The sequence below is a fragment of the Lonchura striata genome, chromosome 13 (assembly GCF_050655825.1).
Source record: "Lonchura striata isolate lonStrDom1 chromosome 13, ASM5065582v1, whole genome shotgun sequence".
In the NCBI taxonomy this organism is placed as follows: Eukaryota; Metazoa; Chordata; class Aves; order Passeriformes; family Estrildidae; genus Lonchura; species Lonchura striata.
Genome location: NC_140715.1, coordinates 13649039 through 13664807, shown reverse-complemented (window position 1 = coordinate 13664807; position 15769 = coordinate 13649039). Strand labels below are relative to the sequence as shown.

Sequence of the window (15769 nt, the reverse complement as noted above, 5' to 3'; positions counted from 1 at the left end):
CAGCAGTGCAGGAACCCTGCGCCAAAGGGAACCGGCCCCAGCAGTGCCGAGCGGGGCCGCTCGGCCGGGGCTGCGCTCCCCACGCCCGGGCTGCGCTCCCCACGCCCGGGCTGCGCTCCCCACGCCCGGGCTGCCCCGCGGCGGCCCTCGGAGGCGCGGGGCAGCCCTCGAGGCCTCCGCGGCCAGGCCCCGCCGTGCCCGGCCCCCGCCGCGGCGGGAGGCGGAGCCGAGCCCTGCTGACACCGGCGGCGGGCGGTGCTGCAGTGCGCGGAGCCGCCGATCGCCGCCGGAGCCCCGTGGCTGCAGCTCGCCGTGAGCGGGGGTGCCGGGGGAACGGAGACGAGTGGCGGGCGGCGGGGCGGGCGTGGGAGGGAGGGACAAGGCCGCCGCCATGTTCGGGAGCCGGGGAGCAGAACGGGCGGGGGCGGCACTCGAACCGGAGCCGAGAACGGCGGCCGGGACTCGAACCCGGGTCCCTGGGGACTCGAGCCCGGGTTCCCTGGCGGGTGCGGGGGGCGCAGGGGCTCGCGGGACCCCCGGGGCGGTCGCGCGCTCCCCCCCCCTCCATTATTCCTCCCCCCCCGCACAGCGCGCGCGGGGGGCCGGACGTGACTGGCTGCGTTCAATTTGTCACGCGGCCATTGGCTGGCGGGGGCGGGCGGCGCGCGACGTCAGCGCGCGGCGCTGCGCGGCCGGCGGCCATTTATAGGCGCGGAACGGGCGCTGCGCAGACGGAGCGAGCGGGCGCTACCGGGAATACCGGCGGCTGTATCGCGGCCCATCCTCGCGGGAGTGCTGAGAAACCCCCCGCGGAGCCCCGATCCACCTTCTCCGAGCGCCCCTTCGGCCGCCGCTGAGCTTTTGTTTCTGTTCGCGCAGCGCCCGAGCGCCCCCACCCAGCTTTGTTCTTCTTGAGGCCCCTGCGGGGAAGGCGCGGCCAAGATGGATCCTTGTCACACCGAGGAGACCGAGGGCGAGATCCCCGGCTTGGGTAAGGCCCGGCGGCGGCGGGCGGGGAGGGGGTGGCGGGAGGGAACGGGGGGAGGGGAGAATGGGCGATCGCACCCTCATGGCGCCGCCCGCCCGGGCCCGGTGCCGCGGAGGCCTCACGATGGGAGGGGGAGGGGAGGCGGCGGGGACGGGCCCGGCCGCGTGCGCCGCTCACCCCCCCGGCCGCGTGCGCCGGGCGGGGCCGCGGGGCTCCGCGGGGTCGCTGTCCCGCCTCCGCCGCCGCTGCCGCGCCCGCGGGTCCCTCCCCGTGCTGGGGCGGGGGGGGGGGGGAGGGTGAGATCGGCAAACGAGATAAGCGTAAATTACAGTTTATTACAGGTCTAACGTCCAGCCTTAAGTAGCGTAAATCCGGTGGAAACGGCCACTCAGTAAAGCAGAAGTTGAAAGTAAAGGTTTCTGGACGCCATAACAGTCTCGTCTTAAAATGGTGAACCCGTGCCAGTTATTGCAAAACAGCCCTGCTCAGAGCCTGCTATCTGTTTACTGGGTGTCGGCCTCTCGCTGAGCTCCCCCGTGGGGACAACCACTCGAGAGGCAATATGACTTTTAAATCTTTATTGAGCAGCACAGAATATACAGGAAAAAAAAACATATCAAAGCACCCCCATATTTATTCTTTTTAGCTATACAAAAGGTCTATCAAAACCCACCCTGCTCAGACAAGGATAAAAATAAATCCCAAATCATGTTATTAACATTTCAAGCTTGCTTTAAAATAGGCTGTACAGGTAATGCATTTGGTTTAAGTAAATTTTTAAACGTATACATTGTTGAGTGAATTTCAGAGACTTGTTATTCAAATTAATTTCCATCTTCTAAAGAAGTCAGGAATGACTTGACCTATCAAAAAAAAAAGCATATTTATTATTTGGTACATTAAAACTAAAGTACCAGGCTTTTCCTTTTATTTGGGAAGAAATTGTCTAGTGATTTTTTTTTTGCCCCGTATTGAATTCACGAACTGAAATGCATGTGGCCTTTCAGAGGGGCAAGGTATGTCCGAGTGTCTGCTCAAAACGAAGCTATTAATTGCTGGTTTCCATAAAGATGTAATGCCAAATACCTCCACAGTTGATCATTGCTCCCCTTCCCGGTTCTAAATAAACCTTCCCTGTTTATTTAGAGCTGTTTAATTGAGGGAATTAGTGTTGTCTTAAAGGAGTCATTCTCCAGTAATCTCAAATTGATGACCCAGAGCAAAATGAAAATGGTTTATAGGGTTTGCTAGGAGAGCACTTCCTCATGCTTCTAAGTATTAGATGGAGGTTTTTTCCCCATGACTGGCCAAACAACACCAGAATTTCTTTTGGCATTTACTTCCCAAGTCTTGCCTTTCTTTGGAATTGGTAAACATCATTTTGACTGAAGTGACCTCTTTAGTTCCACCTTGTCTCAAATGGTTGTTAACTCTCCCTCCCCACTCTATTTGGAAATGTCACTGCATGCATGATAACTGCAGAAGAAGAGCAGATAAAAATCCCCCAATGCCTTATACTTACTTTATCAATCAGGTACTCTTGTTTAATTTTATCGTTCTTAAACTCTTCATTAACATCCAAAACTAGAATAGGAATCTCCTTGATGTTCTCAAAATCAACTCTGTTGGAAGAACATAATTTTAGTAAAATCTACACAAAATTCTGTGCTTTCAAGACCCCTGCTTTTGATTACTACATGGACCCGAAATGTTAAAGCTGATGCTCATAACTTAAACATAAAGCCCATGCCAAGTTCTTCCTTAATTGCTCTTCATACATTTCACAAATCTGGACTCTTAGTATTTAGCTGTAATGTACAAGTGGGGGGCAAAGATAGTTCTTACCTTTAATTTCCTTTATCTTGTTCTTGTCATGGAATCAGTTACCAGGAACTGATTGTGTAATTGTAAGATAGAGTATTTTTTTTCGAAATCTCCTTTGCCCTGTGTCTCCCCCACTTAATCCACTTACCAAGATGCAATTTTTAAAGCTTCCTTTCATAAGGATGAGCCCTTTAACAGGTTATAAAACTGGTGTTTATAACATCTTGGATCATAAGCAAGACCATTTTGGCTTCAGTTTAGGAACAGATGGGAGCAGTAGTTAGTCTTTCTGAGTGTGGAAGGCATTTCTAAAACGCAGTACGTGTGCTGAACAACGTTTTAACTTGTGCTTCCACACTTCAGTTCTTATTACAAATACAGGAAGTGCTTGCTTACTGAGTTTGGAATGTGTACACAACACAAACATTCCTAAAGTTCCACACTATGCACTGTCTTGTAAGTATTTGGGTCATCCTATGTAAAACTTAAGCAAGTAGATCAAATTGATAATTTACTTTTCCTAGAATTGTAATGCTTCCCCTTCAGTAGAATATTTTGGACTCCTCTAGGGAAAAATCTAGAGTCTGTTTTCATGTTCAGAGATTGTTTAGATAGGAAAGCCAGTAAGAGTCATAAAAGAACTGAAGGGAAGGTGTGCAGACAACACTCAGTTGCTAATTAGGTTTCTTGTGTAAGAGGTATGCCAAAAACCTTGATTAGTGTTTAAATCTATGTTAGGATTAATATTTAAACTTGGTTGAAATATAGTTCTGGTAGTTTAAATGTAATTGAGGCTTTTTTTCCCCCTTACATTGCAACAGAAATGAAAATGGGTTCCTACCTCATAGTCCTTTCATGAAGCCAGGTTTCATGTTTATAGTGGAGGTTTTCCAAATACTCAAGCTCAATTCCTTGCTCCTCTCTTCTTCCCCTCATTTGTAGCCTTTCCATGCATTTCTGGGGAAAAAAAAAAAAAAAGTATAAACCTGGTCATTAAATCATGTGTTGTGGGTTAAATCAGCTAAATGGATCAAGTGGTCCTTAACTTGGAAGGACTAATGCTAGACATTAGTGAGCATTAATATTAAATGCTTGGCTGAACATAAACGAGTTAAGTCTAGAATAACTTTTTCGTATCTCTTAAGCCTCTGGAAAATGAAATTGGATCTGAGAAACGTCCATTTTTAGTGAGCATACCTGAGGTGTGGTTCTGAGATATATCATGCCATCCAGTTCTATATCTGATTGAAACTGATTCAAAAGCCATGTGTGCCAGTCCTGATAAATAGACCACTCTGTTTCATTAATATTTCCAGACTCGAACAGGTTAGAAGCAAACACATATCTGCAATGAAAGACATCAGTCTCATGCCAGGAACGACGAAAGTGAACTACCAAAACACTTGTAATCAGAATGATGGTATTGAAAAAAATGCCTTAATCAAGCCTGCCCTATTGTAGGTATTAGTTTAAATAGCAAGTGTTTCCTCAGCTCCATGTCTTCAAAGACCTGGAAATCGTTAATATGAGTTCTTGCCGTTGTGAGAGTAATTACCTGTCACTGTACACAGATCTTTCGAAAAATTGCACTGGATGTTCTGCTTCATATAGCTTGGCTGAGACAGGTTTTAATTGTGCTTTTACTCGGCTCAAGCAAGCATAAGTTTGAAATGTGTAAGCCCATCTTGTGGGTTTATCATACAGCATTTGAAGTAAGTTTCCTCCACTCTTCTGAGATGTTGAAAGTTCCTAGAAGACAAGAAAAAAATTTAAATAAGAATTCATGGCTTTCTTATTACTAAGAAAAGGCTTAGGCATAGGACCTAAGAGACTCTTTTTTTCCTCAGGTGATGGTGGTTTTCATGGCGGCTTATTTGAGCAGTTTATTTGAGTTCCAGATTTTAGTACGATTCCTGTGGAGCAGGGGATGTGATTTGGAATATACATCAGTAGTATCTTGCCTTTACAATTTGAATGCCTGACCAACTGTGGTATGATAGTGGGGATAGTCTGCATCTGGCTGATGCAGACTAAGTATAGCTGGATTTTGGCATAGCTCCCTGGCTGTGGAAGTCCCTGCAGTTTCTCCAGGTCCAAATCCAGCACACCTACCTCATACTCATCCTCGGCTGTCTGGATGTTGCACCACTTAGCGATGGGCTCGGGGATGATCTCCCACTCATCGCTGTGTTTCTCCAGCAGCCTGACGAACGTTGACTTTCCCGCAGCTGCGGAAGATGAGAGCAGTTCACAAAGGGGTGGGGGTTGATTGCTCTGGTGCTGTTGCGGACAGGGGCAGTTTGAGGGTAGGTGAGCGACTGTTGCAGCGCGGGGGCGGCCGGGTGCGCCGTGGAGCAAAGTGCGCTGATCTTTGTCGCCAGAGGGGCCGCGCCCGGCCCGGCGGGCGATAAGGCGGCCGAGGAGCAGCCGACATTTTAGAGCTGCCGTGGCGGGCGGAGCTTAGCGGGGAGAGCGAGGGAGCGGCCGCGCAGGCGCTGGGACTTGGCGCGGGCGGGAGCGAGCGAGCGCTGCAGCCCCGGACGGGCCGCGGAGGGAGTGGGGCTATGGAGGGGCACCGGGGTTTGTGCTCCCGAGCCCGCCCTGCCCCTCGGTGTAACTGGCGGGCACCCGGCTCGCGGAGCTCCCCATCCGTCCCAGCCTTGCTCCGGGTTCACGTCCCGGTGCGGTTCTCCCTGCAGAGCCGCCCCGCTGCTCGCAGAGCCGGGGGGACAATCGCTGCAGCCGCCCCTCTCTCTCACTCTCCCCAGGCATGCCAGCCCCTTGGGGCGCTCCCGGCCTGACACCCCCAACTTCCCCCCTACTACCCTGAGCCGCCTCTCGCACCGCCGAGCTCACCGATGTTCCCCTCGATGGAAATCTTCCTGAGGCGCTTCTGGAAGCTGGATTCGAGGGAGCCGGCGGGGCTCTGGCAGTGCCGCTTGGCGGGGGTAGACATGGCGGTGCCGAGCGGGAACTCGAGGGGTTCCCGGCTGCTCCCGCGCACTTAAAGCGTCCCGCCAAGCGGGTGGGCGGGATGGCCGCTTCCCGCCAGCCCTCCCTGGGAAGAGGCGGAGGCGCTGCCCCCTCCCCCGCCGCTCCTGCCCAGCTCCTGCCGCCGGGCTCTTACAAAATGGGCGTTCGGCAAGTGAAATGGAAAAGAGAGCTTTGTGCAGGAAGTGACTGTAGCACGGTTCCAGTTACTGATCTAATTTGCATTTCTGTAAACGAATTCGCCATGTTGTTTGATTTACTTACGTAAACTTGAGCACGCACTTAAATAAAAGTCAAAAGCCTCCAGGTGTGGGGGTGGGGTGGTTGTTAGTAGCTTGGAACATGTAATGAGAGATGAGGCGATGTAGGCTCATAGTCTGTTATGGTACTGACTGGAGAAGAAACGCTTGTGGATGAACGGCGTTCATCCGGAGCCTACTCAGAGCAGCTTCTGGGTTCCAAATCCCTATGTCGGGGCTCTAGGAGCCTGCTTAACTTTAGGCATGGGTTCTCTATCAACTGTGTAGACAAGATGAAACATGAGCCTGGTGACCCAAGGGGAAGGGGGATGGAGGATTCTTAGAGTTATTTCAATTTCCTCCTTCCTCCTCGGTAATACAGGGTGAAATCTAGCTAGGTCTGGTGTGTTTGGAGGAAATGGGAGGGAATTAACTTTTCAATTCTTTTATGATAATTGTGACCCATTGTCTCTTCTTTCCCCATCTCCTCCAAACACACCAGGCTTCAGTGACCGAAGCGAGCAGATTGTTTCACGCGGGGTAGCGTCAGCCTTTGAAGCTGGTAAGTGCTAGTTCGCACACGCGGCGTGTGCAGCCGGAGCGCTCCGCGGTCCGCGCCACGCGGGAGCCGCGCCGGGGCGGGGGCGCGCGCAGAGCGGCGCGCGGGGCCGCGGCTTTGTTCGGCGCGGCGGGCGGGCGGCGCGTGCGCACAGGCGGCGCGCGGGGTCTCGGGGGTGGGGCCGGGCCCCACCGGCGCACGCGCGCCGCGGCCGGTCCCGTGCTCGGCGGGGGCTCGCGCTGCTCGCGGCCCTCCCTGCCAACCGCCTGCGGGCCTTGCGCCATCGCCGGGGGCCGCCAGGGCGGCGTCTGGGACCGCGCTCTTTGTGCGGAGGAAGGCCCGGCCCAGCGGAAGCACCCGCCGCCATTTCCTAGCGCGCTCTCGCTACAGGCTCGCCCGCTCGCTGCCGCCTGCCCGGGACTAGGCGCTCTCCGGAGAGTGGATCAGGCTCGGAGCCCTAGAACCAGCACGGAGCCCCACCATGTGTGCGTGCGGGGAAGGGGCAGGGCACGGGCCGGGGGCGGGAGCGGCGCCGTGTGTGTGAGGCGGCAGCGCCCGAGGCACAGGAGGATCAGGGAGGGCCGGGCCACAGGCCAGGGGGCCGCCGGGCGCTCTGAGGGGGTGCGGGTGGCGGCCGTGCTGAGCAGCATCTCAAAGGGCCCGTTCTGATCTTTCCAGCAACCACAGAGGCGGAGACAGAGCAGAGCCTCACCCCCAATGTGATGCTTAACACAGAGAGCAGCGAAGGATATGTGGTGAAAGTCCGGGGGCTGCCTTGGTCTTGCTCCACCGAAGAGGTGCAGAGGTTCTTCTCTGGTAAGTGGGGTTGGGGGGGAGTAAGAGGTGTGGGAGAGGGGTTGGGATCTGCTGCCAATTCTGGGTCCCTCCTAGGGACACTCTGGCAGTGGGAGTGCTGTAGTGAGCAGTTGCAGGAGGCATTCAGTAGCCAGTGCAGTTTGTAGTGCAACAAGTGCTTCAGCCAGAACCTGGGATGCAAAGCCATGTTCATGCTAGCAGGAGCTCAACACAAAGGGGCTTAGTCTGAGTTGCTGGGATAGCCATAAATGGCTTTACTGCTGGAGAAACCAGGAGAGAAAAAGGTTACATTTTAAAGAAAGTTCAACCTGAAGCATGAATTTTAAAGCTAAATCAGTTTAGTTCTTGTATTGTCCCAATAGGCTTAGTCTGTTGGGACAATACAAGTGTTCAGTGTGTGTATTCTTGCCCAGATTATTAGCATTCTGCAGTAATAAGTAGTGGTGATAAATGCATGCTTTCTGTAGTGACTGGATCTTTTAAAACTGCTTCAGGAACATGATGTATTGGACTTGGTTCTGATTTAGGTTATTACACTTACACTGATTGTTACTATTTCTATTTCATGCTAATAAGAAAGTTAAGATCAAAAGCTGTGTATGTTCAATTTGAGGCAGAAAAGCTTCGTAGATAGCTAATTTGAAATTACCCTTTATCTGTAGGTTTGACTAGAATGGTAACTTTATTTAGTGTCTTAGTTTAATTGGCCATTTTAAAGTTACAACATGAATGCTGCTGGTTTCGTTGTCATAGTGTTATTGATATTCAGTATATTTTTGGTTTTAGGCTGAAACTTTCAAAGTAACACTGTTCCTATAATAATTAATGTAATTCTGGCCTTTCTGTTTAATTTCAGATTGCAAAATTCTGAATGGCGCTTTGGGTATCCGTTTCATCTACACCAGGGAGGGCAGACCAAGTGGAGAAGCATTTGCTGAATTGGAGTCAGAGGAGGATGTGAAATTGGCCCTGAAAAAAGACAGAGAAACAATGGGACACAGATATGTTGAAGGTTTGACTCAGTCGGTCTAGTAACTGACTACAATGTGTTTGTGCTTGATGGGTTTTGGTTAATTGCATTTTTTGTCTCTTTAAAATGCATGTGAAAGGACAAATGGACTTGCATATCATAAGTTGACTAGTTTCAAGGCAGATGACTTTAAAAACTCTTCCTTTCTCCAGAATGCATTAATTCTAAGTGCCTTTTACAGTTTTCAAGTCAAACAACGTTGAAATGGATTGGGTTCTGAAGCATACTGGTCCCAACAGCCCTGATACAGCTAATGATGGTTTTGTACGTCTTAGAGGACTCCCATTTGGCTGTAGTAAAGAAGAAATTGTACAGTTTTTTTCAGGTATGTGGGATAAAAGTAGTAGCTGTAGCACTATTGGTTTATGCTAAAAATACCCCAACAAACCAAACAGGCATGGATTGCCCAGTAGTACATCCAACAGTATTATCATGGGTATTAAAAGTAAATAAACCAATTCTTCACTAGTTTTCTGGGCATGAGGAGTCCTTTGGATCGCTTCCTAAAGTACTTGATAATTAAATAATTTAGGGAATGCCAAAAAGGTGCTTGAATTTATACTTGGTGGGACATGTTCCAAGAAAGGATTATAGAAAATATCTTGTTTTCCAAATAAAGCTGAACAGTTCATGTGGGAGGCTACTTCCACCCCCAGCCTTGGATGATTGGCCCTGGTCAGTGAAGGATGTAGAACCCTCTCGCCACTGGGCTCTGTGTGAGGAGCAGGTTCTCAGTAAAGGCCCATGACCTCTTCCCAATATAGAGCTAGTATTGAATGAAATGTAGAGAAAACCTGCTGAACTCCACCCAAATACAGATTTACAGATTTGACCCTTTCTCTTCCTTTGGGGATAAAAAACCCACCAGACCCTTGATGTTGCCTAGCTCAGAGTTTTTATGGATGAAGAGATAATGTTTTGTTTTGACTAATTTTTACTTTTTTTGCAGCTGTTTTATGTTTACAAACTGGAATTAAGACTATTAAAATGTCTAAGAAAGGAATCTGTTGATTGTTTAGTATTTCACTTGTTATTATTTTCAAAGTACTAGATTTCTAAATGTTTTGCTATTACAAGATATTGATTAAGCTTGCTGTTTTGCTTTAAAATACAGTAGAAACATTTCCAGTTTTACAATCTCAGAACTTGTTTTTTTTTGTTTCTGAATTGGTAATATGAACAAGAGCAGTTTCTAAGCATGTGCATTTTAAGCTTTTTTTTTTTCTTACATGAAGTATTTCAAGCTTTATAAGTTGTTAATGTGCTTGATATATAAAATGTGTCTTTTCTCTTCAGGAACTGATACTTAAAAATTACTTCATGATTTTTTTCTTAATTAAGCACTCCTAAAGATAAAAAAATGCTGAAACTTGATGTTTGCATAAGACTAATTATTTTATGTGAGTGACTTCTAGTAAAATTACTTGTTCTATATAAAGCTGTTTAACTTACTGTGTTTGAATTTTAAGTTCTCTTAAAAAGTTCATCTTAAATACTTTCACAGAATTGACACGGTCTGTAATAATGTGTGAAGTTCTTAACACACCCTGCATTAGATGCCTTCTCTGAGGGGCTGTCCCTGGCCCTCTGAGCATTTCTGAGCTCTGCAGGGTGGGTTAAGAACCTGAATTGAATGGTATGTAATCATGGAGCTCTTTGTTGATGTGCCTTTTTTATTCTGGTGTTCTAGAATCTACATACCATTCACTTAAGTGTTTAAATTCTGGTGTTTTTAAAGCTATAAGAAAAAACTCATGACTGGGCTTGTGATGTTAATATTGCCCCCCTACTGGGGTTATTTGTCCTTGGGTTGAAGGGTTGGAAATCGTGCCAAATGGGATAACATTGCCGGTGGACTTCCAGGGGAGGAGTACGGGGGAGGCCTTCGTGCAGTTTGCTTCACAGGAAATAGCTGAAAAGGCTCTAAAGAAACACAAGGAAAGAATAGGGCACAGGTGGGGATGGATGGTTGGTTGGCTCTGTCACTTTTCTTATGGTAAACAATTAAATCCATATTCTCTCTTCTGAAAGTGTAAACACCCAAATCAAAATAGTATTGTGGTCTCTGACTTGGTGATGATTAAAGATATTGCTTGCTACAGTGTGTGTGGCACAGACTGTTTAGATCTACCCTAAAATACTAGATAAAATTGGGCTAAACTAAAATGTGCATTGGAAAATGAGTATTGACAGGCATTCAAAACTATAGCTTGAAAATGACAAAGTTGAGAGACTATGGCTTTAACTTCTCAAATAGCACCAATTCTGCCTTTAGCTCTAAAGACATGCACAGTATTCTTACTACCATAAGAAAATGTGATACTTTCTAAACTTGTTTTATAAGTTGAAATGTAACAAATTTACTTAACTTGTATTAATCTTCAATGTAATAAGCATAGCTTTCAAGAAATTGTCACAAAGGGTTTTTATTCAATTTTACTTGTGACTATTTTTCATTGAAGCATGCACCTTTTGCCTACGCTGAATCACTGCAGCATAGGCTGGGTTCAGTAGTACATGCAGAGCTTTTTGTGGCATCCTGATGGGTTAAACTCTCGGTGGAGATCGGGTTTTTAACCCTCTGTTTCTGTTGCCTTGAGCAACAGTGCTGAGTTGAGTGGACACTGGTCCCTCCTACATTGTTTGACTAACATTTTAAATTGGGGGGAGGTGGGTGGGGAATCACTATTGCTCCCCCACCCTTAAGGCTGGGATACTGCAAAGTATGAGGAGCACATAAACCCTTCAGTAATTTTAATTTCTTGAAAATACACTTGATTTAAATGTAATGTAGTACTAATAATAGAAAGTCATTGCCTACATAATGTAAGGAAACCTGGCTTAAAATTACTGCCAGTGTCAAGGCTATGACTAAATGGCTTGTTGTAATGTGAATTTGTGAGGTGTTTGTGGAAAGAATCAGAGACTGACTTCTCCCTGTGCAAACACTTGTAGGTACATTGAGATCTTCAAGAGTAGCCGAGCAGAGGTGCGCACTCACTACGACCCTCCCCGCAAGCTGTTGGCCATGCAGAGACCTGGTCCGTACGACAGGCCCGGCCTGACGCGCGGATACAACAGTCTGGGTAGAGGAAGTAGCTTGGAGAGAATGAGGCGTGGAGCCTACGGAGGAGGTAAGTGCACGGGGGCCCAGGGAGCTGCTCGTTTGAAAAGCAGCAACTCTTGGACCTGGTAGTGTCTCCCCAGCTGTGTATGTGTCCTTGGCCTTAATTCTTAAAGAAGAAATGAAATGTTGTAGTAGTCGTTGTTTGCAGTGTGTACTGTGTATTTGGATCTTTCTGTAGTCGAAATGAAAGTTTATTTGGATCTTTGTGTAGTTGAAATGAACATGTCCAATCTGTTTCTAGGTTATGGAGGTTATGATGACTACAATGGGTATAATGATGGCTATGGGTTTGGTTCTGATAGATTTGGAAGAGGTAAGGATCTCTAATAGGAACAGTAACTGAACTTACGACATGTCCCAAAAGAAACTAAAATACATCTGAAAGACCTAGAATGGACTCTTTTCTCCGCAGGGATGTCGGACCACAGGTACGGCGACGGATCGTCCACCTTCCAGAGCACGACCGGCCACTGTGTCCACATGCGAGGTCTGCCCTACAGAGCCACTGAGAATGACATCTACAACGTGAGTGCCACATGCTGCTCCCCAGTGCATGGCTTTGGGTCCCGGGGTCCTTGTGGGGACATACCAGCTGCCCTGCAGCTGGAGTGTTCCTCTGGAGAAAGTGGCTTGTTGTAAACCCAAGCTGTTGCATTGGTGCGTTTTAATCTGTGTGACTGTTCCATGTGTAGTTCTTCTCACCTCTGAACCCTGTAAGAGTACACATTGAAATTGGACCAGATGGCAGAGTAACTGGGGAGGCAGACGTTGAATTTGCTACTCACGAGGACGCAGTGGCTGCTATGTCCAAAGACAAAGCAAATATGCGTAAGTCCGACTGCTCGGGAAGAGGTGGCTTTAGGGAGCTGCCGGCACTGCAGTGTAGTGCATCTGCTGCAACTGGAATGCCAAAGATTTCACTGCAGCTTCACTTGCAGTGAGACAAGCTGCATGGGTTTGGTGTGAAATGCTCTCATGGGAAAACTTTCTTCTTCCAGAACACAGATATGTAGAACTCTTCCTGAATTCTACAGCAGGAGGAACTGGAGGTGCCTATGGCAGTCAGATGATGGGAGCAATGGGTATGTAATGGTCTCGCTGTACTTTGAAAAAATGTTTGCTATTGAAGGAAGCTGGCTCGTTTTGTACAGCTCCTGCTTTATTGTGTGCCTGGTATCAAAACTGAAATTCAACATTCTGTCTTAATCACACAGTCAAGGAGTCGGAAGGGGTAGTCCAAGATTGGAACACTAGCACATTGCCAGGTATATAAACCTTTTGGGATTACATTTGAGGTTTAATAGGCTGAATAAACTTGTGGTGCTGAGTGTGGTGTGCCTGGTGGGATGAGTGGCTTCTTTGGGAGTGTGGTAGTGCAAAATCTGGGAGATGCCTGTCCTTTTATTCTCCTTCCCCTTCCCTGTTGGGGGATACCAGAACATAGTTCGGTGATGGAGGATGTATCTGTGGCATGTGACCTGCCATTCAAGCTGAGTCTTGGTGGTGAGAGAGAGATACTTGGAATTAGGAAAAATTGTCTGAATTGCTCTTGCAAACCCCAAAATCGTTTAAAAATCTAAAATGTGTGTTCGCAGCACAAGTCTTAAATGCCTGTTGCAGTTATGCCTCTAAGACAGATACCCTCCTGACACCCAGCTGGGCTGGTTTCGGAGCTGAAGGTGGGGTTGGTTTCTGGGGGGCTCCTTTCTCTGGAGGGTGGGGGGGTGTGGATAGTAGTTGGTTACAAAATGTTTGTAATTCTAATGTTGATACACTGCAGAAAGGAGTGTAGGCAAATGATGAGGTGAAGAGCAGTTGTTGGTTTAAACAGAGGTATCTGTCTCTGAGCCACAGCACTGCTGTGAGTGATGCACAGTCAGTCTGGAGCAGAAATAAGTCTGTCAGGACCATGTACACATGAGTGACTTCAGTTAATGAGCTTCTGTGCTTCTGGAAGGGCAGCACTTGGTGTGAGATCCCTTAAAACCAAGTTTTAAGTTTTTTGGGGTGTGCTACATACAGTGCAGGTTGAGCCTATTTAGTATAGTCCACAGAAATTGTAAAAGTAACTTCTAAAGTTCTTGTTGCTGCTTGGTTGCAGGGATGTCTTTAGAAACCCCATCACATTCCTTGAGCATGTTAAACTTCCCTTGGTGTGAGCAAGGTAGTGCCAGAGTGCAGGGGCTGTTGGTTGGGTGAGGGGTGGGTTTGTTGATGATGAGCAGATCTTGACCGGCAAGTTCTTAATTTTTTTACCCTTGACTTAAAAGGGAGCCAATCCAGTTACGGTGCTCCAGGCAACCAGCAGCTGAGTGGGGGTTATGGAGGAGGATATGGAGGTCAAAGCAGCATGAGTGGCTATGGTAAGAGCATTTCTTTGCTGGTTTCCATTGGGCCAGGTGCAGCTGACTTAACATGTCCTTACTGGTGTTAAAGGGTTGTGTTATAACCTGCACAGCACAGGCTCTGAAAGTTAAAAGTGTGGCTACTGTGAACTTTGGGGAATGGGAGGGATTAATTCAAAGCTGCAATGGGGAACTGAGGGGGGGGGAAATGTGGAAAACTATTCTGAAGGGGGCGCAGGAGATGCCAGTCTCAGACTTGCATTGCTCTGATCACTTTTCTTAATCCAAAAGCTGGAGAAAGCTTTGTTTAAATGCAGTACAAATGGGGGAGGGGGTCATGGGAGGCTGGGTCCTCCCTGTTCCCCCAGAGCAGTGGTAAAGCTCTGGCTTGGGAAGGGGGGTGATACAGAGCTCGTGCTGTCATTGAACATCCCGTAACTGGCTTTGGGTACGGAGCTGTAAACTGACACTTTGCAGCGTTGGGCACGGTAGACGGTATTTACGAGGTGGCCCAGCAAGGACAGGCGTTGGGGCAAGGATGCTTCGAGTCGGCCTGAGGCAGCTGTGAACCTGCTGTCGGTTTCCCCCTCAGACCCCGGGAGCCAGGGCGCCATGAACAGCAGCTACTACAGCAGTGGGAACCGCGCATCCATGGGAGTGAACGGCATGGGCGGCATGTCCAACATGTCCAACATGAGTGGTGGCTGGGGAATGTAACCAATCGCTGACTTTTGGTCACATCTTTTTTAAAAAACAAAAAAACAAAAAACTAAGTTTAACAGTTTTGCAATACAAGCTTGTGATTTATGCTTTACTGTAAGTGAATTCAGGATTGTTTTAAAACCTTTCAGGTTCAGTATTTTTGAACATACAGAAATGAACATTCATCTAGGATGTAATAACCAAGTAAAGACTATAACTGTTAAACAATTTGGAGCGTTTCTCAAGTTAGTTTCGTTGTAGGAGTGTATTTAAGCAGTAAGCGTATTTAGGTTAAAGCTGTTTGAATTATGTTAAATGTTGCTCTTATACCATATTACATCCAACACTGTTTTGAATACATGTTGAAAGAGACATGCTTTTTTGTAAAGAACCAATATAGGAGCTGTGTCTGAAAATCGAAGTGAACATTTGGCATGTTAGTTCTAGTTTATTTCTTTTAATATCCTGTAAGGCATGTTAAAGCTTTTTTTTTTAAGTTAATGGGGGAAACATGTTGAGACGCAATACGGCTACTTTAGGATTTTGGTCTTGGTGTTCGTATAAAATTCTGAGGCCTTGATTTAATCTTTCATTGTATTGTGATTTCCTTTTTAGGTGTATTGCGCTAAGTGAAACTTGTTAAATAAATCTTCCTTTTAAAAACTGGAACTCACTCCTTCTTGACCTCCAGCTTCTCTTGTAACCAGACTTGCACCCATGTCCTCTGACTCGTGCTCTTGTCCTGCAGCTGCCACACAGTGACTCCTGAGGGAGCACTGACCCATAGAGTTACACCTGGGGGGGCAGAGGCAGCCAGCCCCGCTGCTGGCTGTGCCCAGGGGGCGTTGGTTCAAAGCACTGCATGGCTGTACCCTGAGCAGGGCCCTGGGCCCTAAAACTGCTGGGCGGATGAGAGGTGATTCTGTACTTTCCTGTAGGCATCGGTGGACTGGGCAGCTTACTGCAACCATGTTTCAATAAATGTAACTTGTTAAACAGCCTGCTTTAAGATGTGGTTTTGTAAGCAATATAGTTACAGCTTCTTCAGCACTGCAACTGCCCCTGGAATAATACGGGATCTGTTTCCGTGCAGTCAGTGGTCATAGTATTTTGTTTGCCCTTGGTAATGAACCATTTGTCCTGAAGGT

At 47.8% G+C, this 15769-nt stretch overlaps 2 protein-coding genes across 52 annotated transcripts; one reads left to right on the top strand and one right to left on the bottom strand.

Annotated features, from left to right (window-relative positions):
* Positions 1 to 262: 262 nt before the first annotated feature.
* HNRNPH1 (heterogeneous nuclear ribonucleoprotein H1) lies at positions 263 to 15619 on the top strand. Of its 50 annotated transcripts, XM_085591335.1 has the most exons (18): positions 263 to 312; positions 880 to 991; positions 6545 to 6604; positions 6992 to 7086; positions 7280 to 7417; positions 8274 to 8429; positions 8629 to 8772; positions 10264 to 10402; positions 11403 to 11581; positions 11816 to 11887; positions 11966 to 12099; positions 12267 to 12402; positions 12573 to 12656; positions 12789 to 12839; positions 13170 to 13253; positions 13676 to 13738; positions 13845 to 13937; positions 14512 to 15619. In XM_085591335.1, the coding sequence occupies exons 4-18, from the start codon at positions 7083 to 7085 to the stop codon at positions 14634 to 14636; spliced, it is 1602 nt and encodes a 533-aa protein (XP_085447461.1). In that variant the 5' UTR covers positions 263 to 312; positions 880 to 991; positions 6545 to 6604; positions 6992 to 7082; the 3' UTR covers positions 14637 to 15619. The 50 variants fall into 50 exon arrangements, with proteins under 50 accessions (XP_085447461.1, XP_085447454.1, XP_085447452.1 ...); XM_085591328.1 differs by lacking the exon at positions 6992 to 7086 and having other exon boundaries at positions 11987 to 12099; XM_085591326.1 differs by lacking the exon at positions 6992 to 7086.
* Positions 1552 to 5789, bottom strand: LOC110482771 (deoxycytidine kinase 2). Of its 2 annotated transcripts, XM_021552264.4 has the most exons (7): positions 5669 to 5789; positions 4925 to 5040; positions 4368 to 4561; positions 4010 to 4157; positions 3654 to 3769; positions 2511 to 2610; positions 1552 to 1851 (listed from the first exon to the last, which is right to left on the bottom strand). In XM_021552264.4, exons 1-7 carry the CDS (start codon positions 5766 to 5768, stop codon positions 1813 to 1815), a joined length of 813 nt encoding a protein of 270 aa, XP_021407939.1. In that variant the 5' UTR covers positions 5769 to 5789; the 3' UTR covers positions 1552 to 1812. The 2 variants fall into 2 exon arrangements, with proteins under 2 accessions (XP_021407939.1, XP_085447501.1); XM_085591375.1 differs by lacking the exon at positions 1552 to 1851 and having other exon boundaries at positions 2281 to 2610.
* Positions 15620 to 15769: the final 150 nt, after the last annotated feature.

Bases quoted from the DNA above. Each gene is read 5' to 3' on its own strand.
- HNRNPH1 (XM_085591326.1), top strand. From the start codon at position 943: ATGGATCCTTGTCACACCGAGGAGACCGAGGGCGAGATCCCCGGCTTG. The intron at 12,100-12,266 runs GTGAGTGCCACA...TTCCATGTGTAG, and splicing joins CTGAGAATGACATCTACAAC to TTCTTCTCACCTCTGAACCC. The intron at 12,403-12,572 runs GTAAGTCCGACT...TTCTTCTTCCAG, and splicing joins CAAAGACAAAGCAAATATGC to AACACAGATATGTAGAACTC.
- LOC110482771 (XM_085591375.1), bottom strand. From the start codon at position 5,768: ATGTCTACCCCCGCCAAGCGGCACTGCCAGAGCCCCGCCGGCTCCCTC. The intron at 4,158-4,367 runs GTAATTACTCTC...CTTTCATTGCAG, and splicing joins AGATCTGTGTACAGTGACAG to ATATGTGTTTGCTTCTAACC. The intron at 2,611-3,653 runs GTAGGAACCCAT...TTCTTCCAACAG, and splicing joins CTTCATGAAAGGACTATGAG to AGTTGATTTTGAGAACATCA.